At 38.2% G+C, this 17,356-nt stretch overlaps 1 protein-coding gene across 2 annotated transcripts in view; it reads right to left on the reverse strand.

Moving 5' to 3' along the window:
* The window catches only part of RELN (reelin), an 865,607-nt gene that overhangs the window by 683,610 nt on the left and 164,641 nt on the right, over positions 1 to 17,356 (reverse strand). For both annotated transcript variants that reach the window (XM_073619618.1, XM_073619617.1), the window contains exon 3: positions 4,367 to 4,502. In XM_073619618.1, the coding sequence (XP_073475719.1) occupies positions 4,367 to 4,502 (136 nt within the window). The remainder of the gene's footprint in view (positions 1 to 4,366; positions 4,503 to 17,356) is intronic.

Genomic DNA, 17,356 nt, shown 5'->3' on the forward strand with positions numbered 1-17,356 from the left:
AAGCCCCAAAACCTCAAGCACTTGGCATTAAAAAACTCAACTGACTAAATTATGGAGGCAGAACAATTGATTTACACCAGCCAGGATAAATTGGCATGCTTAACAAAATTAGGATATGATGAATAAATTTTCCCCCCCAAATTTAGGCAACAAATTCACACAAATACACACACCCCATTATTGTTAAAGAATACAGCAAGTCCCCTACTTACGAAGGAGTTCCGTTCCGGGAGCTCGTTTGTAAGTCCAACAAAGATCAGTGCTTGCAGACAAAAGTGGTCTGGTGGGGGGAGTCCCGCTGTCAGAACACAATAGCACAGCTGGGGAGATCGCTGCGCCAACATTGCTTGTGTTGGTATGATGATCTGTGAGGGTTTTTTTTCGTTCAGCCTGCTGGGTTGTATGAAAAAAAAACTCAAGTTCGCATCTTTGAAAGTTCACAACCCGAAGGTTCGTATGTAGGGGACTTACTGTAATGGATCAGAACTCTCAGAAAATATGCACATGGCTCTACATAGATGTTATCGCCTTCTCCACCAGTGTCCGTGGTGCATTACAAAAATGGATGACTGGAAAAGATAAAGAGACTTAGACATTTGTTTAGGATAGGTTACTATTTAATTAGATTTTGTGCTGTATTTTTTCTCTTTATTTATTTTTCTTTCTTTCCTCTCCGCCCTGGCAGCCTCAATGGCATCTTTAAAGGAACTGATCTCTGAGGATTCCAGTTTTTTGGATTGTTAGTTCTCTGCCTATGAACACACATTTCTTACAAGTTATTCATTTGATGGTTCTCGCAATCACATTTGGATATATCCAGATATTGCAAATATTAGTAAAGGATTATTTTGCTACCTATTAGGTCAAATACATGTATTTCAAGATACTCCGTAATCAGAATGTGTAAGATGACAATAAGCCTGAATTTGATTGTCTGCTTCCATCAAACATACCACTCCCTCCTTGTGCAGAGAGGAACAGCACAGATCCACACCAGTGAAGCATACCTCACCTGAGAACCGCTCCCAATCTAGTCTCAAGCGAGGCTTCCTTGACCCTCATAGAAAAGGTTAGCAGCCTTCTGTGGCACACCACACGTCAATGACATGCAACCATTCTAAATACCCCTGAGGACTCTCATGACCAATGAAGGTGAGGATTGAGGTTGATGGGGGGGCTTAATTTTTATCAGAATTTTATATCCCATAGACAACTGAAGCATTTAACCAGTGCATTTGTACAGGTTAAGAGATTATGAGGGTTAAGAGTATTGGTCTACTCTTTGGTCTTATATTAAGTAGACTGAAATTGAGAAACTTTGGGAAACACTCCAATCCATCCTAACTCAATGTTATGGAGGTCCTTCTTGACAATTCACAACTCCTACCCCCCCCCCCTTGAAATTTACTAAATTTACTAAATATATATGGAGAAAAATAGATACAAATTCCACCAAATTCCACCATCATCCTGGCCCACTAACTAATCCTCTAACTAGAGGTCTTCTCTCCTTCTCCACTCTACAGGACAAATATTATATTCCTCAGATGGCCTTTTACAGTTATCTTTAAATTTGCCATTTCACTAGCATCTATGAGGAAGTATCTTACTTTCACATGCTTTCTTTATTTAAACAAGTTTGTAGGGATAGACACTCTGAGAAAGGTGCTATCTCACAAATATGCAAGATACTCATAATTGTACCTGAAGATCCCTTTAGCAAACACTGCTATATGAAGAAGTGGGAAAGAGTCCTTGGGCAAAAACCACCCCTCCCTGTGTTGAAAATCGTATGGACTTAGGCACATAAATGCTCCACATGTACAAGCTACAAAGAGAATGCCTACAAAATAATCAGGCAATGGTACAACACACCAGATATTTTACATTCCATTTGTCTTTCAGTGAGCAAATTGTGCTGTCATTGCAACAACCACATGGGTATCCTCTTCCATATATTATGGACTTGCCCAGGTTTCACACCCTACTAGCAAGAAATTCCAAACTCACTAAAAAGCTAATCACACACATACTGACAGCAAGTCAATGTCTCTAAACTGGAAGCAAACTACTACTCCCACTAAAATGTAATTACCTATCAGGATTAAAGGAATTAGGTTGCTGGAAACCCCTACAGTAGAGCTGCACGATTCTGGCCAAAATGAGAATCACAATTTTTTTGCTTAGAATAAAAAGATCACGATTCTCTTACGATTCTCGCGTCGTAAAATCTTTCACATTATACAAAAATACAGTGCGCAAATACAGTGTGACATAAAATATTGCAACAACCACCATTTTATTCTCTAGGGAAGTGATGGCAAACCTTGGCACCCCAGATGTTTTGGAACTACAATTCCTATGATGCTCATGTACTCTGCAGTGTAGTTGAGCATAATGGGAAATGTAGTTCCAAAACATCTGGAGTGCCAAGGTTCGCCTTCACTGCTCTAGGGTGTCTACTAAAAAATATATATATATAATGTTTGGGGGTTCTAAGTAATTTAAAGTGAAGTTCCAACCCCAAAAAAAAAACAAAAATAGTAATGTGTTTAAAAAAAAAAAAAAAACATTTGGAGAATTTTTTTTTTTTACTCACCTCTAGATGCCTGTTGCTAGGGGATCCCTCGTAGTCTGCCTCTTTCGGTGCCTTGGCTCCTGACGTCACTTCCCTCAGCGCAGTAAGGGAGATCGCCTCTATCCCCTCCCTCTTGTCAATCATCTGGGACACGTGACCGGTCCCAGATGATTGCGGGGCCAGTGACAGTGCGCGGTGCGGCTCGCGCATGCGCAGTGGGTGCCCGGCTGTGAAGCCACAGCCGGGTGCCCACAGTCAGAATGCCGGCGCCGCCGAGCGGAGGGGGGGACGAGTGGGCTTCGATCCCCCGCATCGCTGGACCCAGGGACAGGTAAGTGTCCAATTAAAAGTCACTTTTAACTTGAAACCAACAAATGTCAGAAAAAGGTTTAGTGTTTAAGTGGTTAAACTTTTTTCACTTACACACACAGTCTATTCCATTGACAAATTGTTACAATGTTTATACTTAGTTCAACTGATAAAAAAAGTTTTAATCCTTGGCAGACTGCCCAGTTTTTCTCTTCCTTTCTTTTGACGGCTGTGGCTTCAGAAGAGCAGAGAGAATTCTTTCCATAGAAAGAATTGTGAAACACTTTAGTAAAGATCGCGATAACGATTCTAGATGATTAATTGTGCAGCTCTACCCTACAGCCAGATTACATTACACAACATGGACTAATACAATCAGATATGGAAACTTTGGGACTTTCACAATCTTATAACCCTCCCCCCCCTCCCCATATCCCTTCTGTTTTACATTTGGTTTTCTTCACATACACATTTTTCCAGGTACAACTAAAGGACAAAAGACAAGATAAAGCGATGCTTATTACGGGGATTGTCTACCTTAAACCCGGCGCAGGATGGGGGAACCAAAGTGGAGAAAGAGACATTTTTTACCTTTTTCTCTTTGAATTATGCCAACTGAGAGTCACTGCCCTTTAGAATTACACTGACTGCCTTAGCAATATAATTACTCTACTTTTCTATGAATTTTGTGGACTCTGGGCACCAGGCATTCTCCAACTATCACTCCCACCCCCATTCATGGCTCTCTTGGCCTAAGTAATCATATGTAAATTATGAAGTAGTGTATGCCATTGAATCTAGGTTACCATTACTGATGGAGCTCAAAACTGTTGTACCTGTTCATAATTTATTTTCTGTATGATGAAAAAATCTATAAAATTACATAAAGAATGTTAAAGGTTAGTTCAGATACATCTTAAGGGAAATAAATGAATTATTCTATTTCCAAAATCCTTTTCCAGAAATTTACCGAATGCCAGAATCTGATCAACAGTTCTCTGAATACTCATTTTAGATGTAAAGGATTTAAAGTATAACTACAGGCAATTTTTTTTGTTTGTTTTTAGTTTGGGATAGAATTAAAATTAGAAACCCCTGTCATGTTTTTTATTGCGGTCTGTGCCCCTTTTTAAGAAAATTCACTCTCTCTATTAGCCCCGTTTTCTATTATCACTAATAGTGAAAGTAAAAGAAAATCCCAAATTTTGGGTTGTCTCCAGAACAGAAATAGTGGAGGTATCTTCCAATGGGGATACTAGTTCTGGTGACCCTGGTAGCAATCAGGTATTTCTTCACTTTAGGACAGGAAGTGAAGGCAAATATCCCCAATGGGACACAGATGACAAAAATAAATCTTACAGGGGTTATAACCCTTCCTTACTCTATCCAGAATGAAAAAAAAAAGTTTTGCCTTTAGTTTTGCTTTAAAGTTTTCATGATCTCTCCACAAAACAACATAAAGGCACACTTTTTACTCACATGAAATTGACACATCCAGTCCCCGCAGGTGGAGCTATCCATACAAAACTGAGATTTGTTGTTGGAAGGTGACTTACGTGCGAAGCCACAACACTGCACATGAACTGGGTTCCGAACTGATGGTCAGACATTATACCTGCAGGAGTAAAGCAGACATGGTAAGAATAAAATCACATTTGCATTTGCATTTGTTTTACTCAGTCCTCAAGGCCCCTTTCACATGGGTGGATCAATCGAGTTCACCTGTCAGTTTTTTAGCCCATCCACTGCCCTCTATGAAGCAGTGGATGTAAACAGACATGTGTCTTTTTACACCCACCGACATCCGATCCAATCCTATCTGCTAAAAACAGACAGATGGGGGATCCATTCCACATTAGTCTGGCAGACCAGATCGGATGACGGTTGGATGGAAACAGACAGGTGGTCCATAAACATTTGACCACCCATAGAGGAAAGCAGGCTGTGTCCATGTCCACTCTGCATATACAGAGCGGACATGGATCTGTCATCTGCCTACTCAGCGGGGATCAGCAGACGGATAATACCACCCCCCCACCCCTCCGCTGAGCTGGCGGAGTCCGCCTGTGTGAAAGTGCCTTATATACTTCTATACTTTATGCAATAAATGGGAAGAATAAAAAATGTGGTTACTATTAACTTAGAAGTAAAACCCTGTCACCAAACCATTCATTTCAACAGAAACTTTCCTATAAAGTTACAGTATATGTAAGTTGAGTGTATTTTATGTGTGATATTTACCTGTAAAACCCTCCCTTTTGTAGACATCCAAAAGACCTGAGACTTGAGCTAGATGCCTCCATCTCAAATATGATGTCAGAAGTATCTTTTTAACCACCTCAATACCAGGCACTTTCACCTTGTTTCTGCCCAGGTCAATTTTCAGATTTTAGAGCTGTCACACTTTAATTGACCATTACTCAGTTATGCAACACTGTACCCAAATTACATTTTCATCATTTTTTTAGACAGATAGAGCTCTCTTTGGTGACATTTATTCACCACTGGGTTTTTTTTTTGCTAAATGTATTCTGCTACATTTCTTTGGTATAAATAATCCAAATCAGTGTATATTATTTAACCTGTAGGAAAGTTATGAAGTCTACAAACTATATACAGTATTTGAAAATAGATCAATCCTACGTATCTAATTTCTTTAGGCCCTAAAATGACAAGGCAGTACAAATACCCACAAATTACCCTTTTCTGGAAAGTAGGCAGTCCAAAGTATTTAGTAAGAGGCATGGTGCGTTTTTTTGAAGTTTGTAATTTTTTTGTCACAATTTTTGGAAAATAAAGAACTTCAGATTTCAACTAAAATAGCAGCCAGCAGCACAAGAAGCACTTTGAATGTAAGTACTAACTCCTATATATATATATATATATATATATATATATATATATATATATATATATATATATATATATATATAAATTATTTTTCTCAATCAGATTTCACAGAAACAGAAATCAGGTTTTGTTTGAGTTTGTTTGAGGCTATTTCTCAAACTAGTGTTTTGGTAACAAATACATAATCTGTCCTAAACAGTGGGAACTGTTGACAGTTTCAGCAGTCCATTGTCTCTACAGCTACAGTAAACAGGTATTTTTTTTCTTTTTGATAACTATGGTAAACAGCCTGACACTTAAAAGGGAGGTTCAGGCATAAGCTAGGAGGGCTCATCATGCTTTAAAGCGGGGGTCCACCTATCTATCGTTTTTTTTTTTTTTGAGTTCATTCACAAACTTTTCTTCTCAGCATTACATACTCACATATTGTGTGTAATATGTCCGCCTGTGTCAGATTTCGTTGGAAAGAATAACTTATATTATTCACTGCAGGCGGTTTCCATCTTCATTGTGGGCATTTGAAGCCCACAAGCATTTATTTCCTGGATGTGGTGAATGCTGTGCTCCCAGCATTCACTGCTCGTTCCCGCACATGCTCAGTGGCATCCTGGGAAGCCTGAGACTAGCTCCCAGGAGTCTGGGAGAGGCTAGAGACACGCCTACTCCCACGGGAGGAGAACCAGGAAGTGCAAAGAAGAATAGAATTATAAAAGGTAATTACTGCGATTTAAATTTTTTTAAACGGCATGTCAGCATCTAGGCAAGGAAGAGAATACATACAGATATTGTTCAAAATTTGGGTGGAACCCCGCTTTAACATCAAAAGACTCATCTGTAACCAGCCATTGAAGAAAAAAAGATGCTTTCGCCTGATTCTCCAATAACTACCAACTGAGTCCTCACTGGAGATCACAAACACAGTAACCGGAAATAAGTAACTTTAAAGTGTATTTCTACTGTTACAGACCATAGAATGTTTATTTGCTAGGCATTTTGCTTGTTATAGATATCTGTCAGTCTTGTATTGTATTCCTAATTTTCTAATAGTTTTGTATGTACAGCATCTTTGTATAGTAAGAGCACATTTACACACTGCAGAGGTCTTAGCTTGCTTGCTTATACCACAAAGTAACCTTGCTAGATAGACACAAGCAAAGCACTCCTGTGCTGATAATTTTTATTAACTTTAAGCATTAATCTACTAAAGTATAAAGAGGGCTAAACTACAGTGAACTGAAAGCCAGCATCAAATCGCATGTAGGGGAATAAAAAAATGTAAAGAAATAAAATAAACTCCTCTTGACCATAACTGGAATTTTGGTGGTTTACTTCACTCCACTTTACCATACATTTTAGTAAATCAGACCTTCTGCTAAATATTTACACTTAGGTAGAATGACTAGGAAATGATCTGCTTCTTTGAGAAGCAACTGGAATGCATACAAGTGTGCATACACAGAGCTTAGACAGCAGTATAGACATAGCACATGAGCTCTATTGTGCAATGATTGATGTATTGAAATCTCACGTCAGACAGGGAAGAGAGGCTGATTGAAGATACAAATGTGCTAAGAGTCATTCACTGAAAACCACACTAGATTTTTAACCATTGACTATGCATAAAGGAAGCCCAGATGTTAGTCAACAAAGAGCACCATAAATGCCACTTGCTCATTTCACTCCATTCACAATAAATTGTTTGCATTCAGAAAAAAACCTTACAAGACATGTTGGGAACAAAATAAAGTAAACACTATCAGGAATGTTCTACCTATTATGCAGGTACATACATGGCTAGTGGGTATTACAGACTAAGGCCTGTGTAATATGGTATTACTGAGGGCTTTCACATGTATATACATCTGATACATTGATACATCAATATTTCATATTCTAACACATTGTATTCATAAGGTAAAAACAATGCAGTATTAAAAGATGTTAAAAAATTAAGTGTTTCAATCATTGCTATTTTTATTTATGTCATTCTGTTAAAAAAAACATCATGGATATTCTATATTAAAAATATGTACAACTGTCTACTGTTATGAATACAAATAAAGCTAGACAAATTCGGGTCTCAAGGTCAACTAAAAACAACCAACAACCATGTCTGAGAACCAGATTCATGAACTCTCTATTTTTAGGTTTATTAACTATTTGTTATAAAAAGGATTTTTATGTCAGAAGAAACCCTATTGGTCTCCTCTGTCATCACTGCTTTTCCCTACCTGTCTGTGTTTATGTACACTGAGCTGTGTATGCACAGCTCAGTGTACATTTATGGCACCTCTCTGTGCGCGATTAGGTTACTACAATCAAAGGGCCAAAAGTTTGTTTTTACTTCAGCAGGTAAACCAATCAAGCATGCCAAGTCATTTTTTTTTCAAAAATAAGTTGGGCTTGAAAACAAAATGTGAATAAATTGTAACAGGTGATAAAGTCAATCCAATGAAGTGACATCCAACGTGACAATATATCAGTGCACTAGAGAAAAGGTGATGTACAGAAAGATGACTTCCACCTCTAGCCTTATTGCTACTTACCGACTCCCTATGATCTTCTATTACAGGAGATCACAAACGATTTCAGCTCTCTACCCAGCCAGGGCCTTTAATGGACACAGCAGCAACGTCGTCATGGACTTCTACCACCCAATGAGGGCACAATGAAACAGGATCCCAAAGGAGAAATAAAAGCTTCCATAGCATAAAATCTTTGGGTGTTTGTTAAAAAATCGTAGTACACTTACAGTTAAGCAAGTTGATCTCAGCATAAAACAAGCCGGCCAGCTCAAATTAGCAGCCTGTCATCCGGGACCTGGGTGAACACAGTGACGTCAGCACGTCGCTCCTTCCTATGCGTTTCAACACAAATGACGTTGTCTGGGGGCACTAATTGCAGTTGATTGATTAGCTGTCTTCAGCCTTCCAGATTTTTGCTAAGGTAGCCATACTAACATTAAAACTCACACATAGAAGCAGACCAGGCAACTAAGGGTGCTGCATTACAGCCCTGGACACTTGCTGGGTCTGTGCAACTCACAGATTCCACCCTAGTTCTGGTCCAGTAGAGCTGGGATTAATATTTAAACTTTACGGACCCCAGAACGAGAAGAACAAGTGGTCTATAGGGGCAAATTCTTATGAAATAGGACTTTTGAAAAAGGTGATCTTTTATGTCTGCCAGCCAATCTTTTCCCTCCAGCTTGACACATGGACCGTGTCATCAGTCAAAAGCAGTTGTGGCTATCTTAGTAAACTAGTGTGGGATACAGCCAGGGTTCTCCACAGTTGTTTTTATAATATACCACTTCTTGTTTTACCTGTTACCAAAGGTGTTACCAAAAGCTGAACATCCTTTCCAGAGATTATAAAAAGATATATTCAGATGCCCAAGTCAGGATCTCACAAGTATGCATTTTGTCTATATGCCCATGTTTTCTGGATGGCCAGAAGTTTGGCCAGTGGCAAATGCTATTGCAAAGGCCACAGTAATAATCTTATCAAAAGTAGTTTGTAAGTATAAAGTCCCCGAAGCTAGAGAGAGTAACAGAAGAATTAATTTCATGGGAGAGTCCTTACAAGAAGTTTTGAGGTTTTATTTTACACCCCTCCACTGTCTATAATATAGTGGAAAAAGTAGAGTAAGAAGCTAGAGAACTATGGCCTGAATGTCGTCATATATATTTTATTAAGCTCCCAAGGGAATATTTGACTCTCTCCCTATGAGATTTGGTTTTGGAGTGTGTTGCTCACTTGCTTATATTTTTCTCAGCAGCTGAAGGCCTCCACTTGGATCTCACAAAGAATGTTATTGATCTTTTAAGGTTTTTAACAAACTAATGTATGTGTTTTCTCCCCAATTACAGATCTTAACAGTTTGGAATGATCTCATAAACTAAAGCCAGGTGACCTGTAGATTGTTAAGAAACATTTATATATAAGGAAATGTTTGGAGATACAATACAGCATCTATTTCATGTACAGTTTGCAAAACTTGAAGGAAAAGTCACCTGGATCCTCACCAGAAACTGCAAAAACGAATAAATTAAAGAATCTCTGTGTTTGATTTGTTTTCCTCTTGGAATCACAGTCACATGCCTAAATTGTAAGAGATATAAATATCTTTTTGTGTCTTTTCCCTACTGCAATAATTATTAATTTGGAACCACTAATCATCATGAGGATAGGAGTTGCCTATCTTTAACATTTCTAGAACACTGCTGCAATCCAAACTGCTTTATACTTATGCTTGCACTTGCTACTCTACTACACTGACAAATCTGTGATTTAATCCAAAGCTATTATAGTATTAAGATGTGGTAAAAGGTGTGGAATACCAGGCGGCTATCAAGAATGCTTGGAACATCTAATTTACCAGACACCTTTTAAAAACACCTTACCGTTATCAGTCCCCTCTGGATATTTACAAATATGGCAATCATTTTAGAAACCAGTAAGGGTTGCGTGGCTTTGCATATTGCTTTTTTGGCTACCTTTCTTTCACAGGATTATTGTGATGCTGTTGAAGTTCCATTTGAAACAGGATAAGAGCCATCATTCCTTGTAGCAAACACTAGAGTACTATTATGGAACTTTGGCTAATAGAGGTCTTTAAGGCATCTTTAGATTTTAAGTATTCCCTAGAATTATCAAGAGCACTGTACAACAGTAAACTGACCCAAGGGTAGAATTGATATTGTAATGAGAGTGCAATAATAGCTATTTAGTGGGCCAGTACTGACGTCCAGATGTCTATTTTTGTATGTGAAGACACAGTTGTTAGGGTGAAGGGTTATATGTATATTAATTGTTTTTGTATTGATTTGCAACACATAAAGATGTAATACATGTATTATTGGAATTTAATTTGTAAAGGAGTAATACAGTATATGTCACGTGGGCTTAGTAGAAATTGATCTTGTAGGTTCTTAATGTTTAGGCTATGACACTTTATTTCAGGTGAGTTGGCATACTGACTACAATAATCCCTATCAAGATATTTTCTATAATTCTTATAGCTCCTGGTTCTAAGGTGAAAGTGGCCTAGGTGGGTATAAAGCCCCCCCCCCCAATCACTTCTACAGGTTTTTAATGTGTGGAATGAGGGGCATATTTAGGGCAGCGCTATGGCTAAGTGGTTATCACTTCTGCCTGGCAGCACTAGGGTCGTTGGTTTGAATGCCAACCATGGCACTACCTACCTGGAATTTGCATGTTTTCCCTGTGCTTGTGTGGGTTTCCTCTGGGTACTCCGGTTTCCTCCCACACTCCAAAGACACGCTGGTAGGTTAATTGGCTCCTGTCTAATTTGTACCTAGTACAGTGCCTTGAAAAAGTTGAAAAAGTATTCATACCCCTTGAAATTTTCCACATTTTTTCATGTTACAACCAAAAACATAAATGTATTTTATTGGAATTTTATGTGATAGACCAACACAAAGTGGTACATAATTGTGAAGTGGAAGGAAAATGGTTTTCAACATTTTTTAAAAATATCTGAAAAGTGTGGTGTGCATTTGTATGCAGCCCCCTTTACTCTAAAACCTCTAACTAAAATCTAGTGAAACCAATTGCCTTCAAAAGTCACCTAATTAGTAAAAAGATTCCACCTGTGTGTAATTTAATCTCAGTATAAATACACCTGTTCTGTTAAGCCCTCAGAGGTTTGTTAGAAAACAAACAGTATTATGAAGGAAAGAAACACACCAGAAAGGTCAGGGATAAAGTTGTGGAGAAGTTTAAAGCAGGGTTAGGTTATAAAAAAACATCCCAAGCTTTGAACATCTCACAGAGCACTGTTCAATCTATCATCTGAAAATAGAAAGAGTATGGCACAACTGCAAACCTACCAAGACATGGCTGTCCACCAACTGACAGGCTGGGCAAGGAAAGCATTAATCAGAGAAGCAGCCAAGAGGCCCATAGTAACTCTGAAGAAGCTGCAGAGATCCACAGCTCAGGTCGGAGAATCTGTCCATAGGACAACTATTAGTCATGCACTCCACAAATCTGGCCTTTATGCAGAAGAAAGTCATTGTTGAAAGAAAGCCACGAGAAGTTCCGTTTGCAGTTTGCGTGAAGCCATGTGGGAGACACAGCAAATATTGAAAAAGGTCCTCTGGTCAGATGAGACCAAAATTGAACTTTTTGGCCTAAAAGCAAAATGCTATGTGTAGAGGAACTAAATCTGCACATCACCCTGAACATACCATCCTCACCGTGAAACATGGTGGTAGCAGCATCATGTTGTGGGAATGCTTCTCTTGAGCAGGGACAGGGAAGCTGGTCAGAGTTGATGGCAAGATGGATAAAGCCAAATGCAGGGCAATCTTAGAAGAAAACTTGTTAGAGTCTGCAAAAGACTTGAGACTGAGGTGGAGGTTCATCTTCCAGCAGGACAACAACCCTAATCATACAGCCAGGGCTACAATGGAATGATTTAGATCAAAGCATATCCATGTGTTAGAATGGTCCAGTCAAAGTCCAGACCTAAATCCAATTGAGAATCTGTGGCAAGACTTGAAAATTGCCGTTCACAGACACTCTCCATTCAATTTGACAGAGCTTTTTTGCACAGAAGAATGGGCAAAAATTTCACGCTCTAGATGTGCAAAGCTGGTAGAGACATAACCAAAAAGACTTGCAGTTGTAATTAAGCGAAAGGTGGTTCTAGAAAGTATCAAGGGAATATGGCGCAAAGGCTCAAAGGGTTGTCTTTGCAAGACCGATAAAACTAGATTCTAATCCCATGGGCACAAAGGCCACCTAACTGGCGGAGTTATACGAGTTACCCCTTGTATAAAGGCCCGAATCAAAGAATGTGAAGAAAACGGTCTTTGAAAAAATACTGCCAAGGCCGAGATCTGACCCTTGATGGTACTCAAGGCTAGATCCATTTCTACTCCCAATTGTAGGAATTCAAGAATTCTCCCTATAACATATTTTAGAGGATATTAAAGATATATATTTTGCGCAATATTAATAGTAGATGTGTGCCGAGGTGGGTGATGGTTGCTGCAGCTAATTAATACTGGGATCTATGATCTCTACTTATATTATGAAGCAATCCCTGCTATTAGCTGGTGAAATGACACTGATAAATTTAGACGTGAAAAATTACAAATAAATCAACAGTAGTAAATCCCAGGAGAGATACCACACAGTCAGAGGTACACAGTACACTACGGAATGCTTCAGTATTCAACCCACAAATGTCCAATAATCAAAATGTAGAAGTCTTCAAAAACCTAGTGCTACAAGATATAGATTCCATAAAAAGCAAAAATGCTGCAGACCCTATACATATGAAAAAGGGCATAAAACGCCTGACCGAAAGGAAAGACATTATAATCAGGCCGGCAGACAAGGGAGGTGCAATAGTTCTACAGTCAAAGGAGCAATACCTTACTGAATTAAACAGACAGCTACAAGATGAAACCACATATACTAAACTACTTGGGAATCCAACTACTAAATATAAGAAACAATTAGAAGCGATAGTAAATTTAGGAATGAAGAAAAATATATTAAATCCAAAAGAAACAAAATATCTGGTACCAGAAACTTGTAGAATACCGATAATCTACACAGTCCCCAAAATCCATAAAAACAAAGAGAACCCACCTGGGAGACCAATAGTTAACAGCATTGACTCCCTAACGTCTAGGATGGGGCAATATATCGACTATTTCATACAACCAGCAGTCCAGCAAACTCAAGCGTATTTAAAAGACACCAAACACACATTACAACTTTTGAATACAGTGCCAGTACTAGAGGGGAGAACTCTACTGGCCACCGCTGATGTCACATCACTTTACACTATAGTACAACATCACGATGCGATTTCAGCAACCAAATGGCTTTTGAGGAAACATAGCACTTTAATCTGCAAACAAAGAAAATATTTAATGAAATGTCTCGATTTTTGCCTCAAATGCAATTACTTTTGGCATAACCAAACCTACTTTAAGCAAAAAGTAGGAATAGCCATGGGTGCCAAATTTGCACCAGGAGTAGCAAACGCATTCATGGCACAATGGGAGGAAACGGCAGTATATGCAGACACCCCCCCGGAACTAACGTTGTACAAAAGATTTATAGATGACGTGGTGATAGTATGGAATGGAGATAGAAACAGCCTGGAAATGTTTCTTCATAAATTAAATGACAACGACAGAAATATAAACCTGGTATGGAAGATAGATGAGAAAGAAATAGATTTTCTGGATTTAAACATAAGCCTAGAGGGACAAAAAATAGTTACTAAAACGCACTTTAAAAACGTAGATGCCAACAGCTACCTAGCAATAGACAGCTGCCACTACAAACCATGGCTGTATAACATCCCCAAGGGTCAGTTTACAAGACTCAGAAGAAACTGCACAAAAGAAGAGGACTACCAGAAACAAGCACAGATGATAGGAGAGAGATTCAAAGCAAAAGGTTATGATGAACATTGGATAAAAAACCAGATTGAGCACGTCAATCTTATTGACAGAAAGGAAATGCTTGAAAAACCTCCCAAAAAAAGATTCCAACAAGAAGCACCTAGCATAATCCTGGATTTCAACATACAACATAAAGATGTGGCAAAAGTAATTCAAAAACATTGGCATATCTTAAAGAACGACAAGGATCTCAAAAAAATACTACCAGAAAGACCTAACATAGTATATAAAAGAGCACCAACTATAAGAGACCTAATTGTGAAGTCAGTTATTGATCCTCCCCCGACATCCACATACACATTTTTTTCTGGAAAAGGATTTTACCCCTGCCGCAATTGTTATGCGTGTCGACACGCAAAAAAATTTCAGGGAAAGCGTAAAGAATTTACAGCTACCAGCACAGGACAAAATTATAATATCAGAGACTTTATAGGATGCCACACAGAAGGGGTGGTGTACATATTACAGTGTAGCTGCAACCTACAATACGTAGGTCGCACAAAAAGAGCACTTAAAACACGCATTAAGGAACATGTACAAAATATAAAATCTGGCTTCCCTAAACACAATGTGTCAAAACATTTTGCACTAGTACATGATAAAGATCCCGCACATTTACAATTCTGGGGAATAGAAAAGCATAAACCATCCTGGAGAGGAAGTCACCTGGTTCGAGATATCAGCCGTAAAGAATCCAAATGGATTCATACCTTACGTACTCTGGTACCAGGGGGCTTGAACGTAGAGTTCGATCTAAATTGTTTTTTAAATAACTGTTAAATAATTTTTAAATATTTTAATATTTATTTTTAACGCATAGCATGACCGAATACTCCCCTAAAATATTAGATGAAGAATTAATATTTCAATATAACATTTATAGCGGTCTAGATGAAGAAATGATATTTTACTATGACATTTTAATAATTAAATTTTTTAATATTTTCTATATATATAGGCTTGAACATATATCTCCCCAACAATAACTAGCCTAATATAAAGTTAGTCTCAATCTCATGAAGTATTGTAGAATGCATTAGTATTATGTATATCAATATAATTATATTCTAATTTTATTATTTTTATATATAAGAAGAAGATATTATATAACTAATTAAATGTATGAGTTTTTAATAGATCATCTGGTTAATGTACCAGAGCACTCTCATATCAGCTTCATGTATACACAAAGAAAAATAATGAAAGAAACGATTTCTGAACTTATTTAATAGTAAACATTCAATTTGAAAGGTTGCACAATGAATACATAGTGTGTATATAATCCCAACATATATTGCTACATAAAACATAAGTAGCGGTAACTCTATTTTACAATCGCCGCAATACAAACACGTCCGTGACATACAGCAGCCGCAGTATATTAAAACTATTAAAACAAATTGCCACCAAAAAAATGGCTGCTCACATGAATGTCCAAGAAATAGAGTATATACCTCCATTAAAATGGAGGAGACTAAAACTTCCCCAAACTAAAGAAAAATGGCCGCCGAGCGAAATCAATACAAACCACAAGCAAAATGGCGGTTTCGGAACTTCCGGTTTCACAATACATAAGCCTACAATCCGGTTCCCCAGATGAAGACACGTGACGGTGTCGTAACGCGTAGGGATTGGCTGGAGCGATACACACACATCTGAAGCACAAGTGAGAGGGCGCTGAGAACGCCAATTCGTTTTATGCAATACTTTGCCTGTTTTTAACATTTTAAATGTAAGAGCACTACTTAATAAACATCCCCCTTTACAATTTGAAAACTTTAATACACTAGTGGAGCCTCTTTTCTATTTTATCTCCCCCTTGCTGAGTTTACCAGAGCGGAACAACATAAAGATAATGATGGAGAAAAAATAAGCAAAGAAGGAAAAGCTCCCAGAGATCACTCCCACATCTTAAAGTCACACCACTGAATGCCTGAATACCACAGACTGAAGGTGAGGGTTCTGTGAGACCATAATAGGAGACACCAGCAGCAGAAGGAAACATATTCATCACATCACTTATATCAAGATTCACTAGAAGAATTATTTATAGACTCTCCATATGCTATATTAACCCTTCACATACCATACCTTGTTTTGAGCACTTGCACTTTATTATAGCACAGAAGAGGACTATTATTGATTTATATGGTCACTATTGCATGAATATTATTTTAAGGTATTATTTATAATCAATTGCAAATTAATTAACAAATTAATTAATGATTTTAGGAGATTAATTTTTTATTCACAGGAGATATTTATCCACAGTCATGCACTTTATTCACGTTATTTAGGCACGTCAATAGTATAGTATTATGGTTTACTACTGTTGATTTATTTGTAATTTTTCACGTCTAAATTTATCAGTGTCATTTCACCAGCTAATAGCAGGGATTGCTTCATAATATAAGTAGAGATCATAGATCCCAGTATTAATTAGCTGCAGCAACCATCACCCACCTCGGCACACATCTACTATTAATATTGCGCGAAATATATATCTTTAATATTACTATTAAGTGTTGGTGTGAACACCCTCATTTTGCAGCAATATTTATTCCTATTTATTCCTATTTTTTCTTATTTCTATTATATTATGGTTATTATATTCACATAGCACTTTATTATAGATATCCACCAGTGCGAAGGACACCTATAAATCTAATATTTTAGAGGATGCCATCTTTTGGCTTCACACCAGGAAACATAGGACCTCCAGATCCTATAATAAATGGCCCTAGAAGCCGGTTTCCTTTCATTAATCAGGGTAGTTACCACTGAGCCCGACAGCCCCCGATCCTTTAAAATTTGGGCTTCAATAGACAAACCGTTAAATTTAGCGATTGTAAGGCATGATGGAACACCGGTCCTTGTGAAAGCAAGTCTGGACAGAATAGAAGAGTCCACTGCCAGTAGGTTTCCCTACTGCCAACCTTATGATCTCTGCATACCAGGCTCTTCTGGGCCATGTCAGGGCTACCAGTATCACCGGCTTCCCTTCCTCCTTGATTCTGTGTAAGGAGCTGAACTGGGGGGAATGCAAAAATCTGTGAAAACTGATCCCAAGGGGTCACTTGCGCATCTGTCCCAAATGCGAGTGGATCCCTTGTCCTTTACACAAAGCTGTCCAACTTCTTGTTGAACCTGGACGCCAATAGATC

This window comes from Aquarana catesbeiana, linkage group LG03 (genome assembly GCF_042186555.1).
Source record: "Aquarana catesbeiana isolate 2022-GZ linkage group LG03, ASM4218655v1, whole genome shotgun sequence".
Taxonomy (NCBI): Eukaryota; Metazoa; Chordata; class Amphibia; order Anura; family Ranidae; genus Aquarana; species Aquarana catesbeiana.